Below are 16,034 nucleotides of genomic sequence, written 5' to 3'. Positions count from 1 at the left end.
AGAATTATTCTTTTAGTCTGTTTGGGGTAATTTTGATATATTGAACAAGAAAACTATACAACTATATAATATAATTATAAATGAGAGACATTTATTTCTGTATAAAAAAATCCGGGTAGTGCAAGAAGAATAATAAATAATTTCTGTTGTGATATTTCTACAACAAATTTGCTATATTGAAGTGCAAAAGAAAAGAAACTATGATGGCATAGAAATAGTTCACATTACTATTTATTGTTAATTTAGCAAAATAATTACACTTTGTTTTTTTTATACTTATACTTAAACCAACTATCTTAATTAAATATAAAATAAATAAATTTGTAATGTGGCTTAAACTTAAAAAAAATAAGATAATGATTTGCTGGGTAACCTTTATTCGTTATAACAATATAAAGCAAGGCAACAGTCGCTTGAAATTAAATTCATCTTCAATTAATTAATAACCACAATTAATCTAAATTTTACAGTTTTTCTATTTATAATTGAAACTTCATATCATTCTATAAGATTTCAACTGGATTTAGATTTGGACTTTGCGCTGGCCAATCGAGAGTTTCAATATCTTACTAAGAATAAGTTTTTATTGTTAAGAGTCATGTTAAATACTACTCTAAAAAGTAAATATGTTTGAATGTGATATTTCTTTGGCCAACTAAATAAATTAAAATTTGAGAAAATGCATTTAATATTGAAGTATATTTATTATAGTGACTGAACAAATTTTGAATTTTATTCTTTTAAGAGATATCTTATAAAATGTTTAATTTAAAATTTTATAATAATTTCACTGGTTATTACTTTATAGCAAATCATTATATTATGTACTTATATATTTATTCATTTCAAGAACATAAGCAGTAAAAGTGTTTGTTACTCATTATTCATATCATTATATACTTATGGGGTGTTAAAAAATTATTACACAATTTAAGGATTAGAGAACAAATTATAAAAGCGGCATTAGAGTAGTTTTATGAATGTATTTTATTTTTTATCGCAGGAATATAATTTTAATTATAAGAATAAAATTTAGCATTATTATTAACTATTATGGAACTCTAAATAACTAAGAATATTACGTTAGTTACAAGTACTTCAAGAAAGTTATTAACAATTATTTGTTATTATGCTAAAAATTTCTACGCATCTTTTCAAATCTTGTGTGGAAATCTTTTTGGTTATTTATTTGTAAGTTGTTATATAACATCTGTACACTGTTGATATAAAAGTATATATTATAAAATTGTTCTGTTAAATATTTTCAAAAGCTAAATGTGACTAGTTTTTTAGAGTACCTGGAAGTTTACAAGGAGTATTATACAACTTTTATAAGCGTACTGTATGGAAGAAAATACTGTCACATTATAGAAAATATCTATTTTCTAATATATATTTGTATTTGGATTAGTGTGGAGTTGAATTTATAAACATCGTAAAAACCTACCGTGAAAACAAAGTCGAAAATTAAATTTAAAAATTATTTTATTATCTTTACTTTGTACTCATCAACTTGAACAAAATTTATTTGGATAATAAAACATACATAATCATACTTTTAATATATTATTTTATTGTTATGTCAAATCATAAAGACTTAATTATGATTCAAATGAATCTATTAAAAAGCTACAATAATCAATATGCACAAAATAAAATTACGCCCTTAAACTTATAAATTGTTGGAATACTTCTAAGATGTGTGGATCCAAATCCTGCGTAAACAACAGTGTTTCCAATGTAGAACTGTACTTTTGGACTTGTTCATGATGCTGAAAAATTTTACAAATAAAATAATAAACAAAGTTTTTAAATGGACAGAATACTTACAGCCAAAAATACTTGTTGAAGTCTTCCTATAGTCCACTTATACCAGAAGGTGTTGAAATCCTTTCCATCTGTATCAGATCTGACGAGATGCTCCGACAAAATCATAATAAACCTTTGGAAAATAATTAAAAACAAATTTTTCTGATCAGCTTGGGCTGCTTCCAGTTTTTCTTCCATTCTCTCTACCATTTCTTCAGTTGGTTTATCTGCGTCTTCCTGTTTTTTCTTGTTCTCATCTTCTTCGGATTCGCTGTCACTTGATTCCGCCCTAGCTAATTTTTCTCTTGCGTCAGACAATTCACTGCCCAATTTAATTACGTGCTTGTTCATCTTCTTAATAGTTAAATGCAGTATTTCCCAAAGATAGACTTTTGTGAACTCAATGTTCATATCTTTGGAGAATATCCAGTTGGCTACCGCGGAACATTCAACGATTTGCGTCTTTAACATTTTGTCAACTAATACTACCAACATTTGTTGGTGGTTGTGCCACAATTCGAACATATTCTTCAAAACGCATATTTGCGCCTCCTCTGATTCCGCCAAAATCTGTCAAACATAATTAAATTTTATGTGCGTCCTTTATTTTCAACTGGATTACACTCACCTTGAATACATAGTGGAATTTCGAAATAGCCGCCCAACTATGAGAGAAACTCTTAGAACCCAAATTGAGGAGGGTTTGTACGAAAACGTCGATCTTCAGGGGATTGAACCTGCCATCGCCTTCGCCGTCTTCAGCGCGAGAGTTGGGCAGGTCTTTTAAAACGCCTAAGACCTCCTCGGGGGTGCATTTTTGACGAATCGATACTACCAGTTGCAACGCCACTTGCGTTCCGGGTAAATTTGCTGCGTGAATTCAAATAGGGTTAATTAATTTTATATAAAATAAAATCTCTTGTCTGTACACATATGTGTACTAACTGTTAAAGATCCGGAAACTATTAATTGTGATTGTATCATCGTTTAATAAGATTTTTCAACACACCACTTCATAATTAATTGATTTAATTAAGAATCCTTTCAAAAAGAATGTTAAATTCCTATAGTAATTAAAATCTTCTGATTGCAGTTAAATAGATGATTATCGCATTGAACATTGAACTAAATACTATTATTTATACCTTCATATAACAAATATATTTCATAATTTTAGTATTTCTGCATCTAAAGGAAGCATACTTCCTCCGTTATTTTTCACAACACAGGATCTCGTTTGGCAGATTATTTATAATGTTTATTTTAAATATGTGCGTACATTAACATAATGATCATAAATTTAACGCACTTTACTCTTCATCGTAAAAATATTATTGTAAGAATGGGTATGGTCATTCATAAAAACTTCAGATATTCACGAAAGAGTGTGTTGGAATTTTATAATTAATTTGATTTTTAATTCTAAAAAATATTTAAAAATTTACCCTGCATTTTTTTGTAATTCAAATTTTATAATACATATATAATCGAACCATGATTTGCCACAAAAAAAGTTATAAAGACATCAAATTATTAAATAAAACATATACATAGAAAGTTATAAGTGTGTGATTTAAGCTAGATATTACAAAAGATAGTGCTAAAGTACACTTCTTATCGAAAATAACATTTCGAAACCTATAAAATGTGATATATAATACAATCAGTATTAATATTATTATGCAGTTTTTATTTTAATACAAAAAAGTCAGTTATTTGTGTTTGACGAAAGGATTTTTAAGAAATTTTAATTGGCAAAACTTTTAGTAAAATGTACTTTAGCATTTAGAATTTAGGATGTTATAATCATATAAGCACTATAAAGGAAATTGTAGAAGTTTTCTGTATTATTTTAATCAATCGATAATTGGTCTGAATTGTGTGAAAGGGAAAACCTCGATGAATTTACAAGAGGCAGGAAAAATTCGATATATCGAAGGTTGTGCTAATTATTTAGTTTGTCTTATAGAAAAAAATTCAAAAAATTACAAAATGAACATATTATTAAAATAGAATAAAATGCACGTTTTTATATACACCGGAAAGAAATTATATCTGTTTAGTATCCAAACAAAATGTGTGTAAGATTCTGGGAAAAATATATTCTTTGTTTCTAGACAAATTAGATGGGTTTAACAATTATTGTTATCGTATAATCTATGTGAGAAACTGTACATTGGTTTCTTTATTAACATTATATAGTACACAACGTTGTAGAAAGAATGTGCACAATATAATATAAATATGTAAAATTGTTAGAAAATTACAGTTATTTAAATACATATAATATTTTAAGTATTGTAAAATTTTAGGAGATTTTTATTTCTTTCAAAATAAAACATTCTGTATATATTATTTTCTGGCTGTCTTTTGTTTTATTCAAACATTTTAATCAAACCCTTTAATTGCAACATGATAAAATCAAGTTTTTCTGTTATTCTTAATCATTTTCTTGAGAACAATTAAAACCTCCAACAAAGTCAAACAAACTAATTTAGTGCCAGCCAAAAAGCCTATAATTTATTTCGGCCCGTCCCCCATAAATTAAATTTTCATTGCCGACCGAAAACATTGAGAAGTAATCAACGATAAGCCCCCATAATTGGTATTTAACCCGAGATTTTCGACGATTATCGCAAGCAAATTAACGAAATAACAAAAACAATAGCAAAAACTGACCGTGAGTGATCATTTATGACCGGCAATTAAACATTTGCGTCACCTCTGCTGGCCGAATGGAATGGCACTTGAGTCGCGCATCCCATTGAGCAATCCCCTAATAAGTTTCCCACGGGCGGCCGTCCAAAATTTTCCTTGAACTTAATTTGAATCTAAACGGAACTCGAAATCTTAGTCGAAATACGCGTAGAGCATGGCGGTGCCTAATCTCACACAACATCTTCACGCAGCACGGATTTTGAAAGCGAAGCCACGAGGAAAGTGACGTCCGTGTTTGTAACCGTTCTGCGCTTTGGTGTACGACAATACAACAGGGTTGACAAACCTGTCATGCTAGGACGGCTCTTCCTCGTTTTCGTTCATGTAACCGATTGCTAAGGTTCTTAAACAGACACACCGACCTGAACATATTGTCAGATTAAACGTAATTTTTAATTCACGGGTGTGCGTTAAGGTCCAAATAATTCTAAATCGTAATGATGACCCGTATTTACCGATTGCCAATTGCAAAATAATTATTGGCTGTGCAAATTGAAATTAGTATGTCCACTTTTCAATAATACTAATTCCTTATTTGGTAATTAAATTTTGATGAGAGTTCCACACCTTGTTTATCATTTTCAGTTGTCAAATTAGCGTGAAAGTGATGAATGAATGTTCAGGAAATGTATTTTTCAGGACATATTGACATGAATAACACCCTTAAACGACAAATAATATAGTGCAACATTTTCATTTAATTTTTGTTCAAATTCTTCAACTTCTTCTATATTAGTTTAAGGATTTAAGTGTTTTAACAAACGTTCATTAGTGCTGCAGAAACTTAAATTGAGAAACACAATGATATAGATAATGAAATTCAGGACTATAAATATTTAAAATCAATTCATTCAATCTTTCATTGGAAACAGATTTAATTTAAAGTAATTTTTTTCCTTACTGGTTAAATTAAACGTATATTGAAATTCAGAAAATTTTGTAACGTCAGTATAAAAAATATATTTCAATATTCTATACGATTTTTTGTTTTTTTTTTTTCATACATTTTAACAATGACGTAAATAGTACTTTAACCACACGTTATTTTATTACTAATAACTCACCTTTGGTGGGAAGAATATTGAACACCAGAGAAGAGGAAAATAATATTGACATGAAACATTAAGGTATAATCTCTACAAACTTAAGATGCCCCCGAAAAATGGTTTACAATGTTATTAAGGAATATGAAACAACACACTCAAATGAAAATACAGTAAGAAATGTCCTAACAATAATACAACTCCTTTTATTAATAGACAAATTGGAAGAATCAACAAATTAAATGTCGGTGGATTTAGTAGAACAATCAGACATTGACTACATTAATAAAAATTGCAAGGATGTGGTTCAGTTAAGAAATCATTGGTATAAAAAAAATTCGAACAAGACTAAAATTGGCACAAAAATATATTAATTATTCTCAAAAATTTTGACGAAGATTACTTTTGAGTGATTAATTCAAGTTAAAATAGGACGACGAACTTTGAAACACAGTGGAGGCAATGGTTTCGGGTTCTATTTGATTGACTGATTTCTATAATCTTAAATTACGATAAAATGGGCAGTTTGACAACAATAAATTATCAGTTACATGGATTTTTATGTATGATAATGATCTGAAGCTTATGTCCAATGTTGTTGAAGCATTTAGCCAGTCCGGATGTAAATCCCATCAAAAACATATGGAACAACATGAAGTCTCTATTAAAATAACAGAAACCATCAAATTATTACAATAATTAGTATTTAAGAAAGCATTTTTAATTATAAAATATAGATGAGAACACAAAATAATACATTTAAAAAAACATATTTGACAATATTTAAAAAATTAACCATTAACATTTTCCAATTCAATAACAATTTTAGTGTTGAAGATTCTTTCCACGGGAAACCTTATTGCTTGTAAACTAGTATAATTAAAATAAATTTCAATCTTCACTTTTTAAATAAGTTCCACCTTGTCTAAATCATATACAGACAGTATAGAGAATTAAAAAATTAAGGTGAATTGAAAAATTACACCATAAAATTACTTCCTTTAAAAATATGCCATTATCTTTTTATTAATTGTGTTAGACATAGTTATTAATTCCATAATAATACACGGATAATTATCTTGTTATTGAATATTTTCCCAAATAAATAGGTGTTCAGCCACGTTACGTAATTACGGAATTAAATTGCGATTCAAGAGGAAAGTAAGAGCGTTCATTCATGTTAATAATAGTTATTCTACGTTCATTAAAAAACTATATCATCAGGTGCATTCATTTGTACTTTTAAATATTGCCAATGGTGAAGCCAATTAAATATTTAATCAGCTTTCGAAAAGAATCGAACCACTTCTGTGCAACTGAGTGGTGTAATAAAATACCATTTTTTATTGCGGTATTCTTCGTTGCGCCACTGAAGTCTCATCGCGGAGGAAGCAAATTTTATGGCCGAAAACAATAATTTTCCCAGATTCTGTCACTAAAACAATAATACACTTTCATTTTTTTTTACATAATGATTCGCCAGGTGGAAACGCCGTTTTTTGTTGGAGGAAACGACAACTCGTTGCACACTTCGCAAAATAATTGCAGTCGAGGAACTTTATTGTAAACATAAAGTTTCATAATTGCCAACATATAATTAAACCAACATCTAACTACTGCCCGTTGTTGCGACGTTTATTTTATTTAGTATGTTCGTGTAGAAGTTTTATTTCGTTTTGCATTTTCAACTTGTAAATCCTTGATGTTGAATTTTTTCACCGCAAACGAAAAGGATGTATGTTGAGTGACACGAGTTAATTTTGTTTTCCTTTCTAATTTCTATGTTTAATAGTTACATCATTTTTATGACATAATATTGATAACATTTCCTCCTTTTCCTTGCACTGACAATGCGATTAAAATTCGTCTCGTCCAGCGGCATTTCTATTTGGCGGACCGTGTCCTCTGACGGTCAATTATGTCGAAAGTTTTCAATCCGGGGATTGTGGCTACGACGCCTGGTCTCGGTGGGGGAACACGTCCGGAGCAGCTTAAGACACCTTCCTTGGTTAGATTAGTCCGGTGACGGTTGTCTTGATATGTGCTGATCGTGTCTGTGTGACTATTTTATTTGTTTTGTGTGTGGATGGGTGTTCAGAAATGACACGGTTTTGGATTATATCTCGAATATGGATTCTAATTAATCTTATTTTAACAGTAAGTTATAGTATATATAAATAATAAATTATTATAATTAAAATATTTTAATAGTTCTCACATCATTTCTCAAATTTTCTCTTTTGGAATATTAAGCTGAAATTAAGTGAACAATACATAAACTAATAAATATAAAACTTTATAATAAAATTATGATTACCCAACAAATATGTGTACCGTGGAAAATTAATTTATTAATTTAATTTTATAGAGTAATTTACATTTTGATTAAATAGTTATTTATTATTTTATGATTATAATATTATTAATTATTTTATAATGTAAAAAGTTGTCAATTTCTGTAACTATATTTAACAGTAAATACAATTTATTGAATGCTGTTTTTCGAATTTGATGCTTTACTTAAGAAATATGTGTATCATGGAAAATTAATTTATTGATTTAATTTTATATTTATTTATTTGTGATATAAAAAATTGTCAATTTCTGTAACTACAAATTTAACAGTAAATACAATTTATTGAATGCCGTTTTTCGAATTTGATGGTTAACTTTCAGTTAAGAGTTACCAGTGCAATATACAGTTTCCATGATTTTTTTTAACATACGTTAATTCATGTAAATATACTATATTGAAATATGTCTTATGTTTCGTTTGCAGGTGTTTCTCCCCGAATCGACCGCCATAACGAATCGTGTTGAGCGGCGCATCGCCTACAGAAACTCGCGCAGACACATTGGTGGCTCTGTGCAGACCGATTGGGAGGCGGGACTGCGTGAGGCGACACATCAGACGTTAGTGCGCGAAGGAGTTACAGATCCACATCTCAGGGGACGCATTTATACAGCCCCTCTTATAGGACGCCAGGATAATGCGTCACCTTTTGGCGACATCATCGTGGTGGCCAGAGGTCAGGTTTATTCGACCGATGAAGGGTACAAGTTCGTGCAAGATCCGTATCAAAACGATTGCGATGACTGTCACAATAAACCGAATAGGTACAAAAAGCTTGCATATATTTAATACTGATTTCCATAAAGGAAATTTACATGAAAAACACTCTCCTACTTGTATCGCTTAATTAATGTACGCAAAAGAGGTGTAAAGAAAGTAATAAATATTCAATTAAGAGGCGTTGACATTTTAATTGCAGTTATAAAACAAATCTCTCGTGATTATCATATGCTTTCTGTATTCGTTAATTATTAAGTTTGATGTATTTTCAAGCGATATGCTATTTATTTTAAATAAATATACTTTCAGATGTGGAAAACATCAGTGTGACATCTGGCAACCCCATGCCCAACATAATTTAATAGCACTGTGGACTGTGAAAAAAATTCGTCATAGAGATAATCACGGACATAAATACGAACTAGAGTATATAATATCGCCAGTGCATAGAGAAGCTCCAACTGGGTACATGACGAAACAAGGAAGATTTGACTACGCAATTCCTGGTCATATTTTCGTCGTAAAAACACAAAGTTATGCGCCACCTTCAAACAACATAGCCACCGGTTACAAGCATCAAGCTTCAGAACAGCAGTCGAACGTATACCATCACAATCATCATGTCCTCCCTAATGATTATCCAAAGACAGCGGCAAAACCGTCGGTTGTAGTAGGCTACGGCCCCAAAGGACATAAACACATTCACCATTTTCCAGATTACTTTACACCGTATCCAAATTACCATCAACCGGCAAAATATCCCACAATCACTTTACCCAGCACCACAGATCCAAAAGAAATAGAACTGTACAAACAACTCATAGATTCTTTGGCGTCAAAAACTTCTACATCACATGGTCCCCACAGATTCGACTTAACCGGCGTAATTCCGCAACTCCCAGTTAAACATACAATCCCCACAGTTACTACACATCCATCAAAACCTATTTATCATCCAGAAACTACAGTAATTCCATCTCAACCCACTCTAGTTCAGTTACCAACAGGTCAGATCGTACCAGTTGAAGAAGTTGCCACCACTGTTGTGCATCATCCACAGACTGACTCACACAACTATATTACAACTTTCTCACACATTCCTCCTACCATTACTACTAGTCAACACGTTCCTATTACTTCGCAGTTTCCTACATCGCATAGTCCAAGACCCGTACAACCAACACATCCAACACAACCGGTACATTTCGTAAGCAGTGAACCCCACGTAACATATTCCCAACCCGACGAATATCTAAACACGAAACCCCCAGTACAAACTACGTACGTAATTCCCGAAACTAAACCGCAAACAAAACCCGTCACAATTCATTATTACACACCAGCAAGTGAAGAAAATGAAACGACTCCTAAGAAGGTAACAACTTCAACTTCTTACAGTACAAGTACACAACGCCCACCTACAACTTATGCTACTACAGAAACATTCAAAACAAGTACAGTTAAAGACCAACATTTACACACAGAATATGAAGATTTCGTAACCAATTTGTTCCCGGACACATCTAGTCATTCCAAACAAACAGACAGAACCACAACCAGAGTTGTGTCAACTACTGAACGTTACAATGACGATACAGATTTCGAAACTAGCTTGTTCCCTGAAACGACGAAAGAACATACAAAAACTACGCAAGAAACGAGCCAATTTGTTCCATCGAAAACGACAATGTATATACCATCGAAGACCGCTAAAACTACATCATTGAAGCCAACAGATTCTATATCAACTGTGACTAGCACAAGTGTAAAAACCACTGTTACTAATGATGTTATATCTTCGGAGGAAGAAGCAGATTTATTTCCAACGGAACCACTCAAACCTGTAACTCAAGCTCCGGCGAAGAAACCATATCCGGACTCGATTAATGAACAACTTCCACCACCCGATAAAGATACGGACACCACAATTCCCTACGTATCAAGTACAGTGACCCAAAAGACAGTGGCCCAAGCTGAGGAAACCAAGAACACCGAAAGTAAAGTGACCACGTCATTGCTGGAATCCACATCTGAAGTCACCCCCGTCGAAGCAACAACTGCAAAAACAACAGAACCTACAAGTGTCCATACAGTGTCTACAGTCGCTAGTACCGTCCAACAAACGGACACTTTGGGTTTGCCTAGCAGTCAATCAATACCGTCGACCGAGGCGACAGTTTCTATAGAAGTGACCACTGAAGGCATTCATACAGAAGATGAGAGTACTACTAATTTGAGCACCACCAGGTATTATTTACCGCCCAAAGTAGAATACACTTACCCGACGACATACAAGGAAAGTACGGCTACAACTGCCGAAACACAAAAAGAAACCACTCATGAAGCATACACTACCAAATACACCACAAAAATTCCGGAATCTACAACAAACGAGCTAACTACCGGACCAGTTCATTATACTACCCCGGATGTTCATACCAATATTTATGATAGTACTACATATCAAAGTCACGAAAGTACTCCTGTTGCGACCCCAGAATACATAATAACTCAAATCAATTCAGATGGAACTGTGAAAACCACCAGTTTTCCGTTCACCACGTTGACTTATTTAGGGACAACGAGCGAAGGTGTTACATATCCATTAGAAACAACCAGACCTCCTTTTAAAACAACAAAGCCACATCCTACTCCCACCACACAAAATGATTTTTTGGTCGACCAGAATACACATAAAATAAATACAGTATATAAATCTAATTCTGATATAAGCGAAGACGACATATTCGGTAGCACGAAGTTGGTAACTAAACCATCAAAAGGTACTACAAAAGAATATGTTCAGTCGGAATTATCGAAGGACTTGTTCGGCAGTGACAAAAGTGCAAAGCTGTATAGGTTGGAAACAATATACACAACAAATCAACCAACAACTCAAGAAACACCCAAAATAATATTTTCCAACTTCTATCAAGCCGCCACAACTCCAATGACTCCATATTATGAGGACTACGAGGGAACGTACGGAACAACCGTGCTACACGTTCAACCCACCAGAGATTATGAAACAACGCAAGATTTTAGTCCATTGACGAGCCAGAGTTACAGTACGTCGATCAGTTTTGAGGTGAACAAGCGCAATCACACGCAAGACGTAACGGAAAACACTATTCAATATGAACCCACGATTAAGGCCAATATAAGTGAAATAGATAGCGGAAGTGAGTACAGGATTTATAAAGCTGAACTGACAACGGCGCAGACCACCCCAAAAAGTAGCACCACCGATGTAAAAGCGGAATTTGATACGATAGCGTTGCAACTTGTTAATCATGCGAGGAGCATATCGCTTTTAAGCGAAAAGACTAAATCGCCGAAGTACAAGAGAAGATTCATACCGAAAAGAAAACGAGGGGAGAGACGAAAAAGATGATTACAATTAAGTAATTTTTTTAATTGTTGTAGTTTAAGTATTGTATATAATGTAAATTTTTAATGTTTTTTTTTTATAATAACCTTGTGAGTTATGAAATTTGTTGTCGAGAGAATGTTGTAATAAGATCTAATTATACCGATTATTGTTCTACATGCGAATAAATAATGAGAATCTTCCACCAAAACAATGTATTAAATTTGTGTGTTTTCCTTTTTGTTTCGCAACTCGGCAAATTGATTAGCATTTTGTTCCAGATCAATTTTTACCAACAGAATTTACAATTAATAAAATAGTTCATGTTTAATCACTGTGGTTTACTAAAAATTAAAAAGTTGAAGCAAGAAAGTAAATGTTCATTCAGAATTACAATATCTAATATGTATGCAATTCATACTCAAATATATAATGAAATTAACATATTTTACTGACTCAACAATTAATTATGCAAATTTTGAATATATACAAATTTGGTGTACTTACCAGCACCCTCCTGTGCATATTTATAATCAGGCTCTGGCTTTGGTGGATTGAACATCTGGAAGCTTTCAGGTAAAATTTCCCTCAATCTTTGATGGTAAGACAACCTAAGCCATAAAATATATTAGAAAATACTCAAAAATAAATTGATTATAATTACCTCAAGCATTTATTCATAACTTCCCTGATAAACTTGGGTCTGGGATGTTCAGACTCTTTAGAAAGACAGTCTTCCCAGTCTTCCCATGACCACCTGAACTGAAAGTTACTTAAATGATAAGAAAACCAGTTAACAAATCTGTCAAAGCAAGAAACATTCATGGAATCAATTCTGGAATATAGCATTTCAGTGGCCTGTGCTAATACTTGAGGCATTGTAGATGGTTGCAGTTTGCACAATTCAATTAAAATGGCTCCATAAGCGATTTCAAGGTATCTTGGAGAAGGCATGTGAAATAACTCAGCAAAAAGCACTTCCACAATGCAATACTCCAAGGGAATTTTCAATTTGTATGGGAAATTTAACAAATGCGCTGCACAATCCTTTCTTTCCAAGTGGTACATTTCAATAATGGAATGAAGATGTTCTTCAATTAAGAATCTTTCAATGGAGTGACTGCCAGGCAATATAGGACCTTCAGGACAGTCAGTGTAATCAAATAGTCTAAATACAACCCAAGGCATTGGGTATTGATAGGACTCATGGTGTGGTGGAGGCAAAATTGATGGTAAACTATGCTGTAAAGCCTCACAAAGTGTTGAATCAAAGGCCAAATATGGTCTGGGAATATGTTTTTCTGCCCAATTATCTTGTCTTAATTTCCTTACTTGGGCCCATAAACAGTCAAGATACTCTTCTTGTGGATGTGGAACATCACTTGCCCAAACTCTTAGGGCATTATGGTGCTTCTTGGATCTTTTGTTTAAAAATACTTCTATTTGTACCAATAAATGTTCCAGTGCTTGCTCTTTTTTCTCATATAACTCTCTACCAACCCATGGCAGTGTGCTTAATATGGCATAAACATACCAGTCCCTTCGAACCTATAAATGGTACAATAGAATATGTATAATAACTAATAATAAATTTTAATGTATTTTACCTGGGGGACATTATCTTCATTGGCAGCATCAATCATATTATCAAGCAATTGTAGCAAAGAAGTTGCTGATATTACATGGCAATTAACAAGATCTGCTAAGAAACGCAAAGCATACCTTGCTGCATCCCATTTACAGTTCTTTAATGAGTCTTTGAATGTCCTAACCATATATTCTACGAACTCTCCACCAAAATTATAATTTTTTGCATTCAACAGCCCAACTAATGTAGTATAAATTGTGCATTTTTCAGGCATTTTAATGGCGCAATCCGTGAGAATCCTCAGAATTTTAACGCGGAATGTGGAGAGATCAGCTTCCAACACACTGGCCAACCCCTCGAGATTAGATTCCAGAGATGATGTACTTTTCTCGCCGACTCGTAATATAAGAGATTCCAATCTGTCTTCAATTTCTTGGTTTTCCGATACCCTGCGACGTTTACGATATGTTCTATCTAAAATGTTTGTTTATCAGAAATGCCGCTACTTACGAAAATACAATATGTGTGGATATTTTATTAAAGATTTATATTTACCGTAACCATCTTCATCTTCGTGAGGACGACGCCGACTCATTTTCAATTAAAATATTATAAACTGTAAGTAAGTAACTTATTGAAAAATAAATAACATAACCTAACTAACGCTTGCTCCAAATAACGGAAGGCTATAAACAAGGTTGGTCACCTTGATGACGAACACACAGTACAATTTACAACTAAGGGAAATTTAAAAAAATGCTTTGCTGATTTAATTATCAATTATACAACACGTTTTCTTTGAACTCAAATGGTTTATAAACTTGAAACTTTATATTCGTGTTCCTTATTTCGGAACATAACCTAAATAGTTGACAAAATTATGATTTAATGACAATAATGTGAGATATTTTTTAAATTGTTTACGAAAGTAAAAAATGTTAATGTAGTTAATTGTACAATATATTTTTTAAAGGATGTAGTTGTTATTTTCGGATCAAATTCATCATGTCTGCCAACATTTAAAATTTGAAAATCCCTAATAAAGTAACCGCCTTTTTACAAATACCTATTTTGATTATCATAATTATGCTACAGCGTTTAAGTTTGTCAAAAGTGAGAACTAATAATCAATTTGTGTTTTACAGTACGTTGTTTGAACTAGATTATTCGAGCAAATTATTCGAGCTAAACGTTACTGAGACTTAATTACCAGGTTTGTTTATATAATCCAAATGTCCATTTAGCACTATCCGAGTCATAATGAGTATTATGTTTAAGTAAAGACTTTGCTGCTGTAATAGTTCTGTAGATATGTGTTATATATAAGATTGTTATTTAACTATAAGTTATAAGTATTATGTTTATTATATACTATTAACAAAAACATTACTTTAATGTATAATGCGATACATTACCAAATCAGTCAGGTTATCCGGATTGCCAAATAATAATTTGTATTAAATAAATAAATCAACTACATTTTACTGTACATATTCAGTAACTTTTAGGATAATTTAGTTTTTAAAATTATAATTATTTAAGTATGAATTTTAAATATATTGCCCGAAAGGTACCTTAATATACTTTATACTTTTTATAAATTTAGATAATAAATTCTTAACAATTATTGAAGTGAAATACAAAATTATATAGAAAACAGTACATTGTAATGAAGCAATGTATTGCCATAAGAAGTATGTTCGACTATTTTTATAAATATATGTATAAAGTGAAAATGAGATAAATTTTTCTCTTACATCTTCTTCAGAAACTTCAACAAGTTGATTCTTATCTATCATTGTCTGAATATGTAATTAATCGTTTATTAATGTTTTATACTATAAATTATAGGTTTACTATTTTACTATAATTATGTTTAAATTGATTTACATAAAATATAAGGCAAATTAAATTTAAGTATCGGGTTAAAATAAATTTACATTAGTGTAATAAATATGACACTTCAGAGCAAATTGATATGTCGGTATATGATATATTTTAATTTTATTTTTATAAAACCACTTTATTCACCTAGTTATTGTACCTTTAAATTGAAAAATTAACTTAAAATAATTTTTTATATACATAATTACAACAAATGTCTAGAAACGGTCAAATATTTATATTACATTCATAAATTTATGAAATCAACAGATATTTTCAATGTTAAAGAATGCCAGGAGCATTGCTAGAGCTCATATTAGTATTTCAGTAAACATTTTTCACTGGTTTTCACTACTTTTTCTAGGATTTTCGGCATTAATGCTTATTGATTACATATAACGTAGTATTTGATTGATTTGTGTGGTTCAATGGTGATTTTAATGCAGGATTTTGTTGAAAACCTGTCATTATTTCGGATGTGTATTATAGGTTTTCTTTTTAATTATTCATTAATTCATTTAATACGTCTGATATATATCGAACTAATAT

The 16,034-nt window shown here is 31.7% G+C and overlaps 2 protein-coding genes across 2 annotated transcripts; one reads left to right on the top strand and one right to left on the bottom strand.

Moving 5' to 3' along the window:
• Window positions 1-1,553: 1,553 nt before the first annotated feature.
• On the bottom strand, window positions 1,554-14,457 carry LOC109599975 (nuclear cap-binding protein subunit 1). The gene is made up of 7 exons (XM_020016033.2): window positions 14,157-14,457; window positions 13,621-14,075; window positions 12,678-13,561; window positions 12,521-12,624; window positions 2,438-2,679; window positions 1,831-2,379; window positions 1,554-1,772 (listed from the first exon to the last, which is right to left on the bottom strand). Exons 1-7 carry the CDS (start codon window positions 14,194-14,196, stop codon window positions 1,659-1,661), a joined length of 2,388 nt encoding a protein of 795 aa, XP_019871592.2. The 5' UTR covers window positions 14,197-14,457; the 3' UTR covers window positions 1,554-1,658.
• Window positions 10,166-12,256, top strand: LOC126264972 (uncharacterized). The gene has a single exon (XM_049964855.1). The coding sequence runs from the start codon at window positions 10,331-10,333 to the stop codon at window positions 12,035-12,037; it is 1,707 nt and encodes a 568-aa protein (XP_049820812.1). The 5' UTR covers window positions 10,166-10,330; the 3' UTR covers window positions 12,038-12,256.
• Window positions 14,458-16,034: the final 1,577 nt, after the last annotated feature.

This window comes from Aethina tumida, chromosome 3 (genome assembly GCF_024364675.1).
Source record: "Aethina tumida isolate Nest 87 chromosome 3, icAetTumi1.1, whole genome shotgun sequence".
In the NCBI taxonomy this organism is placed as follows: Eukaryota; Metazoa; Arthropoda; class Insecta; order Coleoptera; family Nitidulidae; genus Aethina; species Aethina tumida.
The sequence above is the reverse complement of the archived record's forward strand: the minus strand, read 5'-3'. Positions and strand labels throughout refer to the sequence as shown.